Here is a 17736-nt window from a genome sequence, read left to right on the forward strand (position 1 = left end):
TGCTCTGCATTGATCCCTCTACTTAGCACCGTGTCTGGCACAGAGCAGGGGCTCAGGAAACCTTTACTACCTGACTGCATGATGTTAGGGGGTCAGAAAACTCTCTTAAGTTTGAAAAGCTCCAGATGCAAGCACGCCTGTCCTCAAACCCAATTTTATGAAGCCAGAGTGGCCAAGCACATCTGTGAGTAACACTGGTAAACCCCACATGATGATTTTGAAATAACTGGTAAACCCCTGTGTGGACACTGCGGTTTAATGAGGAGCTGCTGTTGACCTTATCATCATGTCAAAGAGAAGGTTGCCAGCTGTTCCCAGGGCGAGGGGAAAGAAGCACACGCCAGGAAGCAGAGTATGAAGAAGGGTTTTAATAGCTCAAACTCAGTCACTGTGCTCCCAGTTCTGAAGAGTTTCCTAAAAGAGGGACTCTGGCCCTTCTGGAAGCCAGCATCCACCCAGCGGTGGTCTCTGGCGTCGACCTCCTCTGGGTGCTGACTAGGAGGAAAGCATAAACGTGCCCAGGACCGTCCTGGCTCCCGCGGGACTTTCCTCCATCTACGCATTACATTAACTGCCTTAGTCGGACTAAGATGATGACTCGGTAAAAGGAAGAGACAAACGTTGACTGTCTAAGCAGGAACAGTCCAAGCTGGCAAGGAAAAGCACACTGCGTACATAGGATACAGAAGGGCGAGCTTCTGCCTGCAGATCTACGACATTACATTTGTTTCGCCTGCAAACTATCAAGAAGGATTCTGTTGGCCAGGTGTTTCTGCTGGACAAACAACACGGTCCAAAGTCCTGGGGGCGCCGTGCCACCCGCTCAGAGTCATCATGCATCGTCCACTGGAGAGTCTTTGCGGGAAACATGAAATCCAGCTCATGCCTCTCCCTACGGGTCGATTTCTTCGGGAATCACTGTGATCATAATGTCTTCATTGCCCCTGCGGACAACCATGTTCAGGGTGTTCTCCTTTTTAATGACATCGCTGACGTCACTGGCAGAGACCACGGACTGTCCGTTGATGCTGATTATGACATCATTTTCCTTGAGCCCGCCACTGCAACACAAAGGGAGACACAAGTGTACTGCTTCTTTTCCTCCCAGTCTCACTGCCATAGAAGATGCTCGACTCGATATGCACAGAGGCACAGCCTAGCACCCAGAAGCCCCAAGCCAATCAGGTGGGGTGGTGGTTACGGCCTAAAATACCAATGGATTGTGCTATTTCCTTTTGAGAGTTTCAGGCCAAGTCATCAATCATGCCCGGTGCAGAGAGGCTTCCCTGCACTTGTATGATCGGATGACAGACTGACCCCCAAGGAGTCAAGGATGTGCCATTTACCACCTACCACATATGACTGTGGCCAACTTGCTTGTAATGGGTGTCACAACTGAGAAGGCAGCTCCCAGAGAAGCAGGTACAATGGTTCTATTCTGAGGCCTTCCTTTGTGTTATTATTGCCATAATTTTCACTCTTATGTATGACACTACCAAATAAGCTATTACGGTCCTTAGTGGTCTAGCAGAGCATCAGCAAACTTTTTCCCTAAAGGGCCAGATAGGAAATATTTTGGGCTTTGTGGGCCATATGGCGTCCATCACAACTCTACTGTTGTAGCCCTAAAGCCACTACGGGCTGTGTGCAACTACCAAGACGGCCCAGGTTACTGGCTGTGCTCTAATAAACTTCATTTAGGGACACTGAAATGTCAATTTTGTATCACTTTTTATGTATCGTAAACAATTACTCTTATTTAAAATTTGTTTCTGAGCTCCTTTTTTTGTGTGTGTTACCTCGATGTTACCTGGGCTATTTTCTGGAGGTGTGGACAGGTATGGCCTGACCAATAACTGAGAGAATTAGAGAAGGCTTCTTTGGGAGATGTGTCCTCCTGGAAGCCTAGGATAGGACCACTGCCCAAGATCTCAGGGGCATTGCTCCTTAAACCCTCTTTCCCCAGGCAGGCCTGCCCAGGAGACTCATGAAGAGTTCGACTATTACTCTTTCCGCACAGTAATGGCCCCTCATGAAGTGAGGACTTCTGAAGACGGGAAGCACCCTTCTGCTGTTGAGTCCTGAGCTGAGCCAGGTCAGAAGGCCTGGCTGGTGGGACTGACCAAGGATCCTCACAACCACCTGAGCCGGTAGGAAAAGAACACAGCCTCCTCGCCACTACCCCCAGCCCAGAAGCCCCAAGGACATCAGGCAAAGGGAAAGTCATTCTAACTCACGCTTCTGCTGGGGTATCAGGAATGACTTCGATGATATACGCTCCCGAAAGCACATCTGGGAAGTCTCGATGGTGGTCCTTTAGCTCTTTGGCTTTGCTGTGCAGGAGGAAAAGAATCTGCGTTAACACTAAGTACAAAGCCCCCGCTCGGCTGAGACTTGGCTCTCACTCGGCTTCTCCTCCTGTCCCTGATTCTAATACAAAATGCCTCTAGGAGCTCTGATGCTGCCTTAATTTGCCTGTCTACTAGAGTCAAAGATTTACCTGCTAGCAGGAAGGGCAGTGCTTCATCATCACTATTATTCATTTTACTAATTATTTAATACTAGCTACCATAGCCTACGAAGCGAGTACAGGCCAGCCTCTGGTTTGGAGGCCCGGCTCTGCCACTTTCTGTGTTCCCCCCGGGCAGTTGCTTAACCTCTCTACGCCTCAGATTGCTCACCTACAAAACAGGCCTAATGACAACACTATGATGTGGGGTCATTTGAGGATTAGATGAGATGGTCTGGAGGCGGGACCTGGCCCAGTGCCTGGTGCAGAGCAAGCACGTGATAAATAGTGGCTAGTGTCACTGTGCAAAGCCTTGACACACATTCAATCACTCGGTCCTCACTGCACACCAAAATGCCTGCACTGTTATCCTTGTCCTAGGGAGGAGGAAACTGAGGCACAGAGGTCAAAGGTCAAGTTGTTCCCAAGGCCCTAAGTCAGGAAGTAGCAGCTCTGGGACGAGAACTCAGGAAGCCCGATGCCAGGGCCAATATGCCTTCCCCACACCTCTGTCTCCACGGTTCCAAGACAAGTAACTGATTCACATTTTAGTCCTGCCAACTCAGCCCATATTCCGGAGTGCCCAAAATGGCACCGCCACGCATAATGCCCATCGGAGCTATAGTAACATATTCACAATGAATTAAAAGTAAATTAATGATGACAATTAATGTATTGATGTCTATGTTACTATGTTCTGCTCTTTGCTGACTTTACCGACAAGAGTTTCAACCGTGCCCTTAGTTCCCAGGGCTCATGTGATTATACCAGACATTTCCATCAAGGCTAAAACCCCGCTATGCTATGCGCCTGGCAGCCACGTGCCGCACCTTCCGCCAGCTTGGGAAAACAAGCCATCAGTCATCTGGGCCTGACCCGGCATTCCGGCAGCCCCAGCCCATGTGCGGCAGAGCTCAGGAATGGAGGGGTGCTCCGGGCTGAGGGAGGTGCTCGGGGCACTCCCGGAATGTGGGTTTCAACAGAACAAGTGGTGAGAGGAAGGTATGAGGGAGAGTGACCAACACGCCCGACCGTTCAGGGCTGCCTCCAGAGGAGGAAGGAAGGACCTGCTCCAAACACACACACACACACACACACACACACACACACACACACACAATGAAGGGTAAAACCAGAGGCCTAGGTTCATGGCCTCTCCTCTCTTTCCTGACGTTTCTCAATTTTAACCAAAAACTGAGACGCTTTAGGCAGCATGAGGTTCCTCTCTCACGGTGCCAGCTTCTGAAGTTCAGGTGTATTTAAATCTAAGACACAGACACAGACGTCCTGCTTACCCACCTGGAAGTGAGTGACATCATCCGGATGCCAATATACTTCTTTTTGGTAATGGCCTTGCCTGGTGTGACAGCAAAAAGACAAGAGGTCAGCCCCAGTGGCAGTTGTACCGGGGACACCAGGAGCTATGAGGGTCGATCCCCGAGTCTGCAGTATAAAGTCAGGGCCATCGGGCTACACTGAGGCTGTTCAGTGTGCCCCCCTCCCCGCCACCCACCATGGGACCTGGGAAAGTCCTATCATTTCAGTTAACGCCCCAAAACCTAGGAGTGATACTTGATGCCTCTTTGCCTTATCCTGACATCTGACGAGGGTTCTATTCCTCCTATAAATCCAGAATATGACCTCTTCGTCCCACCTGCTGGTGACTGGGAGAGCCCCTTACCCGGTCCTACAATTCCACCCAGCACCTCCAACAGAGTCTCCAACCATGAGAGAGACTTCTCAAAGACTCCCACCAAATCATGGACTGTTCGCTGTCCCACTTCTGGGCATATGACCCAAGGCCTTCACCATGGCCACTGTGACCCAGGCTGACCTCTTTCCACATCCATCTGTGCGACCCTGCACGTTTATGGCACTCCAGCCACATGACCCACTTGCTACACTCTGCCCCCCACAGAGGACTTGAATCTGCTATCCTTGGAATGCCATCCCCTGGACCCCACCACTCCCCAGCTCACCACCCTGCTTCATTTTCAGGGAAGCATCATCGGTATCTGAAATCTTCCCTGTTTGTCTACCGCCATCCTTCCTCCTCCCCCAGGCAGAAAGCAAATATCACACATGCAGGGGATGCTGCGGAGCCATGGAACCCCCAGCCTCACCCCAAGCAGATGAGTCAATAAACAATTGTGAACTGGATGATCTCCCTGAGTCTCAGTTTTCTCATCTGTAAAATGGGACTAATACTTCCCACCTGATAGGGCAGAGGAACTCAGTGTAGTAAAATGATGTATAGAAATCACCTACGATCAATCGTGCCTGGTACGTGTTAGACTAAACCATATGAAACACTCATGGCCAAGGGTCAAACATCCGTGACCTAATACTAGGGGCCTAACAATGTGTATCCCACCGCTCTTCTAGATCCAAAAGGCGTGGCTGGTGTTCAGGTGTGTGGTCTTCCCCGCCTGAACCTCCCACGGCTGTGAGGGCTATGCTTTCACCTTTGGCCTGTCGGTCATGGGACTCGGTGAGGAACTTCTTAATCTTATCAGATGGGATTGCAAAGGAGATTCCGGCTGTCACCTTCAGAGTGTTAATCCCAATCACCTCGCCGTCCTGAAAAGCAAGATAGAAACAGCCTACTGAATCTGTGAAGATTCCCCAGAAGACGCGCACCAAAGGCGAACAGATCATTTGTACAATGGAAGACTTTGAGCTATGGAATGAGCAGGGTGGGAGAGCTGAAGGGAGTGGGGGGGGTGTCCCAAGGCCGCAGTGGGGATGCATCACTTGGGCAGCCGGAGCCACGCTTAGCGACAGGGTGGGGGGATGCGGACGCACATCAGGCTCAGTCCTCGGGGACCACCATGCTGTAAAAACAGCCTTAGGCAGTTCGTTTCAAGGTGTCCCTTTGCTCCTTTCACAGGGAACATGTGTCAGAGTTCTTCAGGTGGCTGTCCACACCCTCTTGCATCTTCCATTTCCAACGACCTAAAGATTCCTCTACCAATACCAGGGAGGACAAGCTTAGCGCTTAGGGCTCCCGGGAAAATGCGGTGCTATCTGAGCAGCCGTGGCTGCTGCAGGGGCTGCGGGGTACAGCCTCCCCATCACTTCCTCCGCGTGTCACAGATCGCCCTTAAATCACAAGGGAGGCCAGTCTGCAGCATGTGCTTCGGTTCAAGACAGACTCAGTTTAGCGAACGTTACTCCCGGAGTAACAGGCTCCTATCACGCCACTCGACCATCATTCTAACTCCATTGTTCAGTGGTCTGTTCAGGTCAGGCTAAGAAGGGAACACCACTCGGTGAGTATTGATCTCTCCTTGTACGCTCCCCACAGCACTGAGGATGCGGTCCTTGACACCGAGAACCTTCCAGGAGGGTTCTGGGCCCTGCTAAAGGTGGCCTCAACTTCACTGAGGGAAAGGAAAACAGGGCTGGGGGACCCCTGAGCTGTGTGGGCCTCACTTCGACAGATCCTAAGGCTTCCCTTTTCACGTGTACATATTTAAATATAGACGTAAGGGACATCTCTGTGAGCGGGGGCGACTCCTCATTCCAGCCAGGTCCGAAGGGACGGCTCCCGGCCAAGACAAAGACTGCAGACGAGCCAAGCCAGCTCCTGCAGCGGCCTGGAGACCTCATTTGAAGGCTGTGCCTTTCTGTGACAGACCAGAATTGCTGATGCCTTCAAAATAAAGGCCTGCTCTTTTGGCTACTCCTGGACTGGACCTGAATTCCACTGCATTTGCTTGAAACTTTGAAACACAAGCATGGCTGCTGGTGTAACATTTCCAACCCCGACTCCAGCATGCCTTACTCTTTCCAGAAAAGATAAGAAGGGTAATTTGCAAGGATACAGTACATTCACAGATTTTACTTTAAAAGAATTAGATAATGTGCTTTGGCAAGTTCATGTCTGAAAAGCAAGCAGAAAAAAAAAAAAAAAAAGACCAACAACAAAAAAAAACACATACAGAGATTATTAAAAAAATAAAAATTAAAAAAGGCCTTACCAGGTTGACTAACGGGCCTCCTGAGTTTCCATACTGAAATTAAGCAAAAATTAAAAGATTATATGAGTTTATGTCTTTACATGCCCCCATGTGCTTCCCTGCCTGGCATGCTCCTGAGTGCAGGTTCTTAGCTTGGATTTGTTCAACCTAATATTTTGCTGGGAAAAAGGACCTTAAAATTTTTCAGAAAGTTTTAGATGTGCCATAAATGGGATTTTTTTTTTTTTTTTTTTGGCTCCAAAGCCCAGAGGCCAACTATGACCTCCCTACAACACCCAATGCTACTTCCTTCTCTTGACAACAGACTGGCTGCCAACTGGCTCCAGTATTTCGAATCTGCACCGCCCCCCACCTGTGTGATCCCTGCTCCGCTGCTGGGGCTGGAAATCCACATGATTTGTTCTTTTTTCCATTACTTCATGCAAATCCCAACAAGAAAGTTTAGGAATAAAACTTATTAGAGGCAGAAAATGCATAAAACACACTCCTTCTCATTTATTAGACAGATGTGGGGGGGTGGACATTGCTTTTTAAAAATGTCAATCCTGTATGAAGATAGCTGAAGGAGAAAAAAAATGTGATGTCTACTGAACAGTATGGGCCTAACGCTCAGACTGTGCCCCAAGGCAGAGCGAACACCTGGGGGGGGGGGTGACAGTGCTTGCACCAGGGTGAGCATCCCTTCTGCACCCCTTCTGCACCAAGCCTCAAGAGCAGCTGCCCTGAGGGCCCTGGAGGCAGAGAAGCCACTCTGCTGCCCCATGGGAGCCCCTCTGGGCCGCAGACCTTGGCATCGCTGGAGTCCCTTCCCAGGGGTCTCTGGGGACTGCCAAGGCTGAGGCCCACCCGTCGGCCTCCTCTGCTCCAGCGGTTCCCAGGGTCCCGACCCCACCCCTGGTTCCTAAGCCCGGCCCGACCCCGCGGGGCTCACGTTGATGATGGCGTCCGTCTGGATGTAGTCCATGTCCGAGTTCCGGAGCCCCAGCTCTTTGCCACCGCGCTGGGTGGTGCTGACGATCCCGGTGGTGACGGTGTTTTGAAGGGAAAACGGGCTTCCGATGGCGACCACAAACTCCCCGGGCCTCAGCTCTGAGGAGCGGCCAAGCAGCAGGACAGGCAACCTCCCCTGCAAGCACAGGTTGGCACCGCTGCAGTGGGCCGGCCCAACGGACGGACGCACAGACGCCGGGGAGGGCCAAGCCCCGACGGGCCTTGTGGGAAAGCGAGGTGAGGTTCAGGCCCATCGTCGCCCCTCAGGACGGGGCCACACGGCCCCTCCCACCCACCGTCAGCAGCATGCTGTGAGCTGTCTCGGGGCAGGGACCACTGAGGCCACCGCCAAGGAAAACATGGCAGGTCACAGGAGGCCGTCGTGGGGTTGCACGTCTTGAAGCTGTCAGCCTGGTCTTATTGTAACCTGGAGACCAGGACACAACGTCTGGATGTGAGGCAAGGCTGCCCAAGGCCGTCTTAGAGAGCGAAGGCCCGTGGAAGGATCCTGAGCCCACATACCCCTGGGGCCAAAGGGAAGGTTGGATCCATCCGGGCTGAGGGCTGGTGTCTCCATGCTGAGTGCAGGGCAGGAAGGGGACTGGGGTGGCAAGGCAACCAGCACCCCAGAACCAAGACCTAAGAAATAGGCTCTCTCCTTGCCTGAAAAGACCGTCCATCATCCACCTCTGCCCCCCGGCCCAGGTGAACTAAGCCAACAAGCCCAGTCCCTGATGCCCTTTGAGGGCCGGGCAGAGTCAGAAGCTCCAAGCAACTCTTCAAACTAAAACGGGACAGAGCGAGCTGGAGTGGCGAGGGCTGAGGAGCGCTGGGCTTCCATCAGGAAGGCCTCAGGCCCTCCCCCTCCCTTCCTTCCTGAGTAAGCAAACCTCCCGAGCTCCTCCCGCCTTTCTTCCCCAACAGGACGAGCAGCTGCCCCAAACAAGCCGGACCAGGCCCAGGAAGCCGATCCCCCCACCCCAGCCTCATGGAAGTTGTACTTCCAGCATCCTCCTGTTTGTCCACCTCAAAAAAGAAAGATGTGGGGGCTGAAGGGGGGCCAGGAGGGTGGGGTGAGTAGAAACCAGCGGTTACTTTAGCATCTGCTCTGACGCGGATGGAGCAGACACCAGTGGATGAAGTGAGGTGGGGTGACCACTGGGCCCATTTAACAGACGGAGAAACTATGGTTCCAAGAGAGTAGGTGACTTGAGACAGAGCCGAGACTCACACCCGGGACCGTGACCCTGACCCCAGATTCTGTCATCAGCTACACGCACTGTGCCACAAAGGTCCCTCCCCATCCCAAATAAGGAGATGCTGCACCAGAAAGTTCATGGAGGAATGAATGTTGAAGAGGGATCTAAGGCCGACTTTGAGAAGGAATGCCCCTCAGAGCACAGAAGTGAGAGGCCCAGTAGAGACCTGGCCAGGCTGCCTGATTAGATCCTGGTCCGAGTTTACAACCCCCCGGGTCCTCAGTGTTCTCATCTGGGAAATGGGAGTAACATACACACCTCTCTCATGGGTCAGCAGTGAGAATGAGGTGACAGCTGTTGAGTATCGCCCGGGTCGTGTGAAACATCATGTTAGTGGGACATGTAGGCATCACCCAAGTGGTGGTTATTGTTACTGGCACTGGGGTCGGTGCAGACCCAGTGGGGGATCCCCCACCAACTAAACTCCCACAAGCTAATCTGTGTCACCCAGCCTCCCACCCAGGAAAAGGCTGGTGGCACGGGTCGACCCTAACAGTGACCCTTGGGGTCACCTGAGGCCAGAGCGCACGGTGCTGCTCTGGAAGGGGCAGCTCCACACCCCGAGCTCCTCGGTGTCTAGTGGCCCGCCAGCGAGCTCAGCTCGGCCTGTTTACCCTGGGCCCGTGCCAGCCACCCCTGCCAGGGATGACTTCATCCACTGGGTGGGCGAGCGGGGCCGGTGATGTGCACTCGGCCACTCTAGGGAGGCCTGCTGGGGACACTGGCGCTCCTTTGGGCTGGGCAATGGGACACGGCAGTGAAGGCTCCTGAGGCTGGGTGCATCTGGCTGCCTGAGATAACCATTGTTTTTCACCAACAAGGCAAGAGATCAAGTTCAAACAGACAGGTGGGCCCAGCCACAAACTGGGAAGCACATCAGAAAGTTCCATGAGGCAGGAACAATGGAGATCTTAATTAGCCCTTGCTCACCATCTATCCCTCTACCATACTCCAGCTCCACCCCCTCAGAAGGAGGCAGATGCAGGCTCCCAGTTCCTGGGGATTAGAAGGCAGAGGGGCCAAAGATGACACCCCTTGAGTTCTTCTCCTCCAAGTCTGAGCTCAGGCCCAGAGGACAAACATGTTGGGACAGCAGAAGCTGTGAGGACAGAGGAGCGACACCCCAATGAGGGGAGAACACCCTGGGCCTGCATGCTGCTCACACAGTGTGCAGTTGTCACACTCAAGGGGCCACGTGGGTTTGGACAAGTGGACCCCAGGGATACTAGCCCAGACTCTCCCAAGAACCAGTCCTCACTTGAACAAAATGGGGACATCTGAATCCCAAGCGGCCAGTCAAACCAGCACCAATGGTACCAACGGGCAACACCAACTCTGCCTTGTATAAGCTTTTACTCTCTCGAGCATCCCATAGATCATGAAGGACAATTGTAGACAGAAAAAAGCAAGTGGATAGGGATGCCTGGGTTGCTCAGCGTTGAGCATCTGCCTTCTGCTCAGGGCGTGACCCCAGAGTTTCGGGATCGAGTCCCACATCAGGCTTCCTGCAGGAAGCCTGCTTCTCCCTCTGCCTGTGCCTCTGCCTCTCTCTGCGTCTCTCATGAATGAATATACAAAATCTTAAAAAAAAAAAAAAAAAAAGAAAATAAAAGAACTAAAGAAAAGAAATAAGCAAGTGGAAAATCCCAAGGGAGTGGGGCTTTTAATAGGAAGCCTCGATTGACATGAAAGTAATGCACCTTCTGCCTCCCAGCTGACAAAGCACTTCCATGGCCACCTGGGGCGTTAGGGCCTGTGTCCCCCCATTTTACAGAGGTGGAAGCTGACACTCACAGACAGGGTGGCTCCTCCAGCTAATGAGCAGCCTGGCTAAAGAAGAGAACAGGCTTCCTAACTCTCAGACCTGCACTTGGAGTGCATGTTAACCTGGAGTCTAACTGGAAGCAGAAGTCTTTGCAAGGGGGTGACATGGAGTGGAAATGTGGCTCAGGCCAGACTTACAGCTCTCCGTGAAGCCAACACGCCTTTTTGGGGGCCATTTGGCCCCTGCTCCCCACAGGTGCTACTGGCCCCACGAGTATCAGGTCCCTGGCTCTTCCAGATTCAAGTGGGGCTCCGCTGAGCTTCAGTCCTCACCTCAGCCTGTCTGCTCAACGCAGCTGTACCTCTGCTGGCCAAACTCCTAGGCGGTAACAGAGCATTTTACTCCATGGCTGTCTAGACACACGCGCCACGGGGGGCCTGGGGGAGATGAAATGCAGATGCGGCTGGAAGCGCCAAGCCACACCTCGGCCTTGACCTGCACGTGGGAAGCACCGGTCCGCTCACTCCTGGCTTCACTCCGCGGTGCCGTCAGAAGGCTGATTCCCAAGCCACCCACATCAAAGGCGCCCCCAGGCCCCTGGAGCAGACACTCTGCCCGAGCCTCCTTCTGAAGTGGCCCCAGCCACAGGCCCTGTGGGAGAAGCCAGCCCCTCTCCTGACAGCCACTTCCCACACCTCAGATCTCAGTGGAGCCTGGCACGCAGCACAGACGTGAAGTAAAGCACAGGCCTCTCTCCTCCATGTGGCAGGAAGCAAGGCGGCGAGTGGCTCCCATTCCCATGTCAGACTCTCTAACCACCACGGGGGATGAAAACGTAAGTGGGGTGTGCACACCACAGCAGCGGGGTGGGAGAGCTCATAAATGGCCAAAGCAAAACTCCAAGGCTCCACAGCAGACCAAGAAGGAGCCCTCGGGCCCTAACCAGGGAGCAGGGGGCTGGCGTTTGGCCCGAGTCCTTGGAGGACGAGGGATATTCCATGGTGCGTCCATCTAGTTGCCAATACTCAAGGTCACGTTCACGCTCATGAGAGGCGGGGAGGCTATCTGCAAGGTGACTCACTAATGCTAACTCACATCCTCACGCCGCCGCCGCCACCGCCACTCCCACCGAGAGTGACTTTAAGAAAACACGAGCCCCCCTAACCCCTGGGATTTTAGCTCACTACCATCCCGGTCGATGGAGAAACAGCCCAGCTGAGGGTGTCAGAAGTCCTGGGTGTGGACTCCAGACTTCCCAGGCCTGTGTTAGATTGCTAAATACGAGCCATAGGCAGGATACTAATTGTGTGGTAGATTTAATGCCAAAACTTGGAAGAGGTTGGTGCATAGCATGATTAAAGAAGGCTCTCCCATTCATTTAATTACAACAAACAAATAGCCAGCCAGGTGAAACACCACCAACACGAAAGAGACCTTTCTCAACACGCATTCATAGAGTGTCTCCTTGGAGCTGGGCACGGGGAACGCAGAAGATCAATGAATCCATCCGTGCCTCCCAGGCCTACTGTCTGATGGGCTGGAGTCACATGGCAGTAAAAAGAGACAAGATATGAATCTCCATTGCTGTGGTCAGCTCAGCCCAGAATGTTCTATAAGGGCTAAATGTAGATTGACACTAAAAATAATTTAGGTATATCAATGAGGGTGTTTTCAGCTGCAAGCGACAGAGAATCCCGCTCAAAACAAGAGTGAAAGTCCAGGTGTTCAAGGGCAGGGTGGCGCCAGGGCTAATTGCTCCAAAGACTCATGGACATTTTTCCTTCTGATCAACTTAGCCACCTCCATTCTAGCCATTATGTAAAAATATGACTAGGCCCATGGAAGTAAAAGAACTTGGGGCCTAGCACATCCTTCCTCCTGGGTCATCAGCCAATAAGTCACAAGGTTACCCTCAACCACTCTTTGACAAGGGGAACACGGCCCCCCAGGATGGCCTTAGCCTCCTCAGGATTTGCCTGTGTTAGGAATGGGATGGGTCACGGGTGGACGGACCAGGGCTGTCCAAGCAGGAAGGAGGGAGGCTGTGGAGTGGTGACCATTAGAATCCACCAAGGCTGAGAGGAAAATGATTCATTTTAGAGCAGCAATCCTAATACCTAACTATACTTGGGAAGGGCTCTAGTACATATATGCTCCTTCACACAGTTTTTTGGGGAGATAGGGATGGGAACAAGAGGAGAGATCTGCTTCTAAAAACAGTAATGGTCACGAGGGGCACCAGGGTAGCAGTCGGTTGGCTGTCCCACTCTTGGTTTCAGCTCAGGTCATGATCTCAGGGTCATGGGATCGAGCCCTGCATCGGGTTCTGTGCTCAGTGCAGTGTCTGCTTAGGACTCTCTTCCCTTCTCCCTCTGCCTCTCACCCCTGCTCTCTCTCTTCCTCAAATAAATAAATCTTAAAAAAAAAAAAAAAAAGTAATGCTCACGAAATGTCTGTGTTGGTCAGTGCAAGACACAAATGATCCAAGCAGAGCCTGGCCAAGCCCACCCCTTGGATGCGTGCCCTACGTGCCTCATGCTTTGTCATTCCCTTGGCCCTTACAGCCAGCCACCCATGAGGACAGATCATCCTGCCTGTTCTGCTGACCACATTCCCACAGTGAGGTGGTAGCAATACCAGGAATCCTCCCCAGGCCTCCAATCCAGGTGTTCCTCTCTCCAGCCTACCCTGCTGAGTGCCCACAGGTTCACACTGCAGGACCTTTCCACAGGGGCCAGTAAGGGCAACAGAGATGGCATACAGCAGGGCAACTGGGGAGTCAGAGGAGGCTGCATTCACAAGTCCTCAGGGTGAGGGCCTGGGCCATGCTGTTTCTCCAGTGCTGGGAGCCTGAATTATCCTCAGACAAGCCCAAGCCGGGGCATGAAGGCAGGCCTGTGCAGCACCAGCTGTTTCTAGGACTTTCCGTGGGGCCTAGACTCATACTGAGGATGAATCACAACCCCCAGAGCCCCCCAGGAAGAAAATCTGGGTGTGTGCTGAGTAATGCCCCTGGATGATGGCTTCCTTCAGGCTTCTTCTTCAGCAGCAGCTAAGGGTGGTGCAGAAGACTCAGAAACACACACAAACCATATGCATACACATGTGCACACGCACACACGCAGGCACACATGCACATACATGCACACGGGCACGCACACACATGCCAGCTCGGCCTCTGCAGATCCCAGGAGCACAATGTCCCAGGCAGCAGGACAGCTGGGCTCAGACCTGGTCCTGTATTAATTGTGTGGTAGATTACCACAGGTGACAGGTAGGTCACCCTGTGACCTTGAGCCACCTGATTGACCTCTCTGAGTCCCGATTTTACCACTTCTAAAATAAGGCTGTTGAGGCTGGTGATGCCAATGTCATCCCAGCTCTGACAAACTAGGGTCTTTTCCAAAAGACCTGGCTGGTTTCCCAAAAACCTATTAGCAGACAATGGTCAAACTGGTGAGATTAAAACAGGGACCATAGTCCTTAATAAATCTCTTTTCATACAACCTCCCAATGGGGTCAGATGAGCCCTGCAAACTCCAGCCACAAGAGGAGACGAGACTCCTGGAATTCTCCAGATGCTGGCTCAGCCAGTCGTCATCTAAAGAGGCTCTAACAGCAATGGCCTGTCAATCGTGCAGTCTCTGGCCACACTGCGTTTGGCCCTAAAAGGACCTGAGTGCCCATTCCAGGGCTCTCTCCTTCCCTGAAACTTGCAGAGAACGGCAATAAAACAAACCAATAAAGCTAAAGGAAAAAAAATTAGCCTAATGAGGCAAGTGAACTACTTTTTCTTCCTTGGAAAGTATAAAGTACTCCTGTTACAAAAATATGTTTTGTTGCGGAATCCGCAGGAGCCACTGCCTCCGCCAGCAGCCCAGCACGCTCGTTTTCAAGGGGCTGGGGCTTCCAGGCCGGTCCTGTGTGTCGGCCGAAGCTTGCTTCAAAGGCTAATGTTGCAGCAGCTGGCTGGGACTCAACTGAGTGATTCAATGTGCTTTCTGGAAACAGTTATGCTAACCTTTCATTTTCTTTTAAAAATATGTGATGGAGAAAATAGCACAACCCCCCCAACCCAGCAAGAAGCAGAGCCCTAGAACTTGCATGCTTCCCAAGGCAAAGAAAACTAGGCAGCAGAGGCATTTTGGCGGGGGGATGCGGGGGTCAGCATCTAAGACTGTTCCATGGATGGCATGGGGGAGGGTTCAGGTGGGGGAGACAGGAGAAGTGAGGGAGGTGGGGGGAGGGGAGAGAAAGAGGAACAGAGCATGGTGGTGCCCAAGCAGAAAGAGAAAGAGCAAATGCAACAATCTGTCCTCTCTGTTGACAAACACCACCATAATATTTAATATTTAGTCTCCTTCAAGCTGTATCAAGAAACACTGGCATTTCAAAAATTCCCTTACGCTTGTTGTTTAAACCACAAAATGTCAACAGTTCTATACGGGAGCCCAACAGCCGCTGACTGCACATATTCCGTGGCATCCAGAGGAGGCAATTATTGTCTCCATCAAGCGTAACTCTGGTCTTCACATATGCCTGCCCCTTGGATGGCTCCACTTGTATCCACTGACTTCAACCTCATGGATGCTGCTATAAGAGTTTGGGGGCCAGTAAATATTTATTTATAAAATCAATAAACATCAAAGTGAAAAATGAACGAATGAACAAATCGGATCTTAAAAGATCCTTCCCAAAGGGAAGGGCAGTGGTCTCTCTCTGGTTGATTTAGGGCTCAACATGCAACACCCACCCAATGTCTGTCAAACTGAACTGGTTCCTCACTCCCTGTGACCACTAAGAGCTTGTGCTGTCCTGTATGCAGAGAAGCCCAGGAGATATCTTTCCTTTCAAATTTATGTCTAAAAATGTTTTAAGAGGGCAGCCCGGGTGGCTCGGTGGTTTAGCGCTGCCTTCAGCCCAGGGCCTGATCCTGGAGACCCAGGGTTGAGTCCCATGTCGGGCTCCCTGCATGGAGCCTGCTTCTCCCTCTGCCTGTGTCTCTGCCTCTCTGTCTCTCTGTTTCTCATGAGTAAATAAATAAAATCTTTAAAAAATAAAATAAAATAAATAAAAAATAAATAATTTTTAAGAGATATGATCTCCTCCACATAAAAATAATTGGAGATGGTCAGTGACCCAGGGCCTTTTAAAAAACATTAATTAACATATACTCACTACATAAAATGAGGCCATAGGGAACATTCTAATCACAAAACCAATGGTTTCTATGAGCTGCCCGGTAGCCAAAGCAAAGAGGGAAATACCATGAGTCTCACACTCTCATATCAGATTCTGGTGCCTTAATTAACAAGTGACTTGTTAATTAGCATGTGTATTAAATAGGCCTCAATTTACCAGAATGTCTTCTTTTTCCTTTGCCATAGAAGGTGGTCACGATGATTTTAGGAAACCAGTTTTGGGAAATTCCATCTATACCATTATGAAAAGAGGTAACCAGTTCATTACAAAGCCTTTGCACCTTCAGACTCTCAGAAGATTGGCTACATAAAAAAACCAGAGCTTCCCAGAACGTGACCAGCAATCCCCAAGAACAAGGCCAATAAGAAATGTAGACAATATGCAGAGCAACCAGCTAACCAGAAATGTTGGCCTGGGTTCTGAACGGCCCTAATAAATTCACCGAGAAATAAGTTTGCACCTTGGTCCAAAGTCCAGGTCCTCTAGGCTTGGCCCTCAATCTTCCCCTGGGCTGGCTCCACCTGTCCTTCCTATCCTTCCTGTCACCTCCAAATATAAGCCTCCCCAGCCTCCAGTGCCTTCTACCTCTTCTGTTTGTTCCTTTTCTGTACTCGTTACTGTATTTATCCCACTTTTCCTGTTTCCCAGCCGAGACTGTCATCATGTGGTCACACATGGCTCTTGCCCTTTGCTGATACATCCTCAGCACCTAACACAGTGTTTGGCCAAGACAGAGGCTCAGTAAATATTTACAGAATCCATGAATGAATCAAGAGTAACTGAAGAAAATGAACAAACCAGACCTTAAAAGATCTTTAGGATGTGAAATTGGGTAATAATTTTCAAAGCTTCTTGGAATTCTACTGATAATGCAGAGAAATGAGCAAAAATAAGGCTTTTCTGCTCAATCCGGCAAAACGGAGGCAAGGGCAGGAGCAAAGAAACACAATTTGTGCAGGTGTGCGCACATGTACTCGCAAGCACTCTCTCTCTCTCTCTCTCACACACACACACACACACACACACACACACACACATACACCGGGCTCAAGAGAAAAAGCAAATGAAATCAGCCACTCTGTCCTCTCCCCTTTGGTCACCGAGAGCTTCACCTCACTTGGGTCTCATGAGCATACTTGGCCACCGGCACACTCAGCTCCTCTAGGACAAGGTGTTAATCGTCTCACACTGGGGTTGGCAAACTTGGTCTATGAAAGGCCAAAAAGTAAATACTTGCAGCTTCATGGGCCATGTGGTCTCCATCCTAACTATTCAACTCCAAAAGCAGCCACAGACTCTAAATAAAGGAATGGGCATGGATGTGTTGCAATAAAACTTTATTTACAAAAACAAATGGAGGGCTGGATTTGGCCTGCAAGCCGCCGTTGGCCAACCCTGGACTCACACACTGTTACACACTCAACTAAACTGTCAAATGGAAGCGGTGTCTGTCCCGCCCCCCTCCCCCAGGAAAGGGGTCAGGAGACATTCTGGATGGGCCACCTACAAATTCAGCCCCAACAACCTGGGAACTGCTTTGTCAGAACCATAAATAATAGACTTAATCCCATTCCCTGAAGACAGAGCGCCAAAGTGAAAAAAGGCATTACCATATTAAGAGAAAAACATAGCCAAAGAATTTCCTTGACAATCAACTGAGTTCTTGAGCCAGGGCCAGAGAACACACAAGGGCTCCAGGTTTTGATAGTTTGGGGAACTGAAACATTTTCACATTCCAGAAGAAGCTGCAATCAGAACAGAAGGAGCCACGTCCCCATCAGCCCCAGGACAAAGGCTGCCCGGAGGAATGAGGGCCGGCTTTCACTTTGCTACCCAGGGTTTACGTTACCTAATGAAATATTGATCCCCACTCTCTAAAAATGGTAAAAAAAAAAAAAAAAAAAAAAAAAATCAATGTGGTAACAGAGGCCTTGTAACATCAACAAGGGCTGTGGCATCTTTAGCCAATGCCACGGCAGCCCTCTGAGTTCTGGGACAGAAAAGAGCGAGACCACAAAACGACTGGTA

At 51.2% G+C, this 17736-nt stretch overlaps 1 protein-coding gene across 1 annotated transcript in view; it reads right to left on the reverse strand.

The window, feature by feature from the left end:
• Nucleotides 1-353: 353 nt before the first annotated feature.
• The window catches only part of HTRA1 (HtrA serine peptidase 1), a 52677-nt gene continuing 35294 nt past the window's right edge, over nt 354-17736 (reverse strand). Inside the window, exons 4-9 of the mRNA XM_072805016.1 lie at nt 7424-7618; nt 6493-6525; nt 4975-5089; nt 3809-3866; nt 2238-2333; nt 354-1061 (exon numbers count right to left, since the gene is read on the reverse strand). Of these exons, the coding sequence (XP_072661117.1) occupies nt 893-1061; nt 2238-2333; nt 3809-3866; nt 4975-5089; nt 6493-6525; nt 7424-7618 (666 nt within the window). The 3' untranslated portion in view covers nt 354-892. The remainder of the gene's footprint in view (nt 1062-2237; nt 2334-3808; nt 3867-4974; nt 5090-6492; nt 6526-7423; nt 7619-17736) is intronic.

This window comes from Canis lupus, chromosome 29 (assembly GCF_048164855.1).
Source record: "Canis lupus baileyi chromosome 29, mCanLup2.hap1, whole genome shotgun sequence".
Classification (NCBI taxonomy): Eukaryota; Metazoa; Chordata; class Mammalia; order Carnivora; family Canidae; genus Canis; species Canis lupus.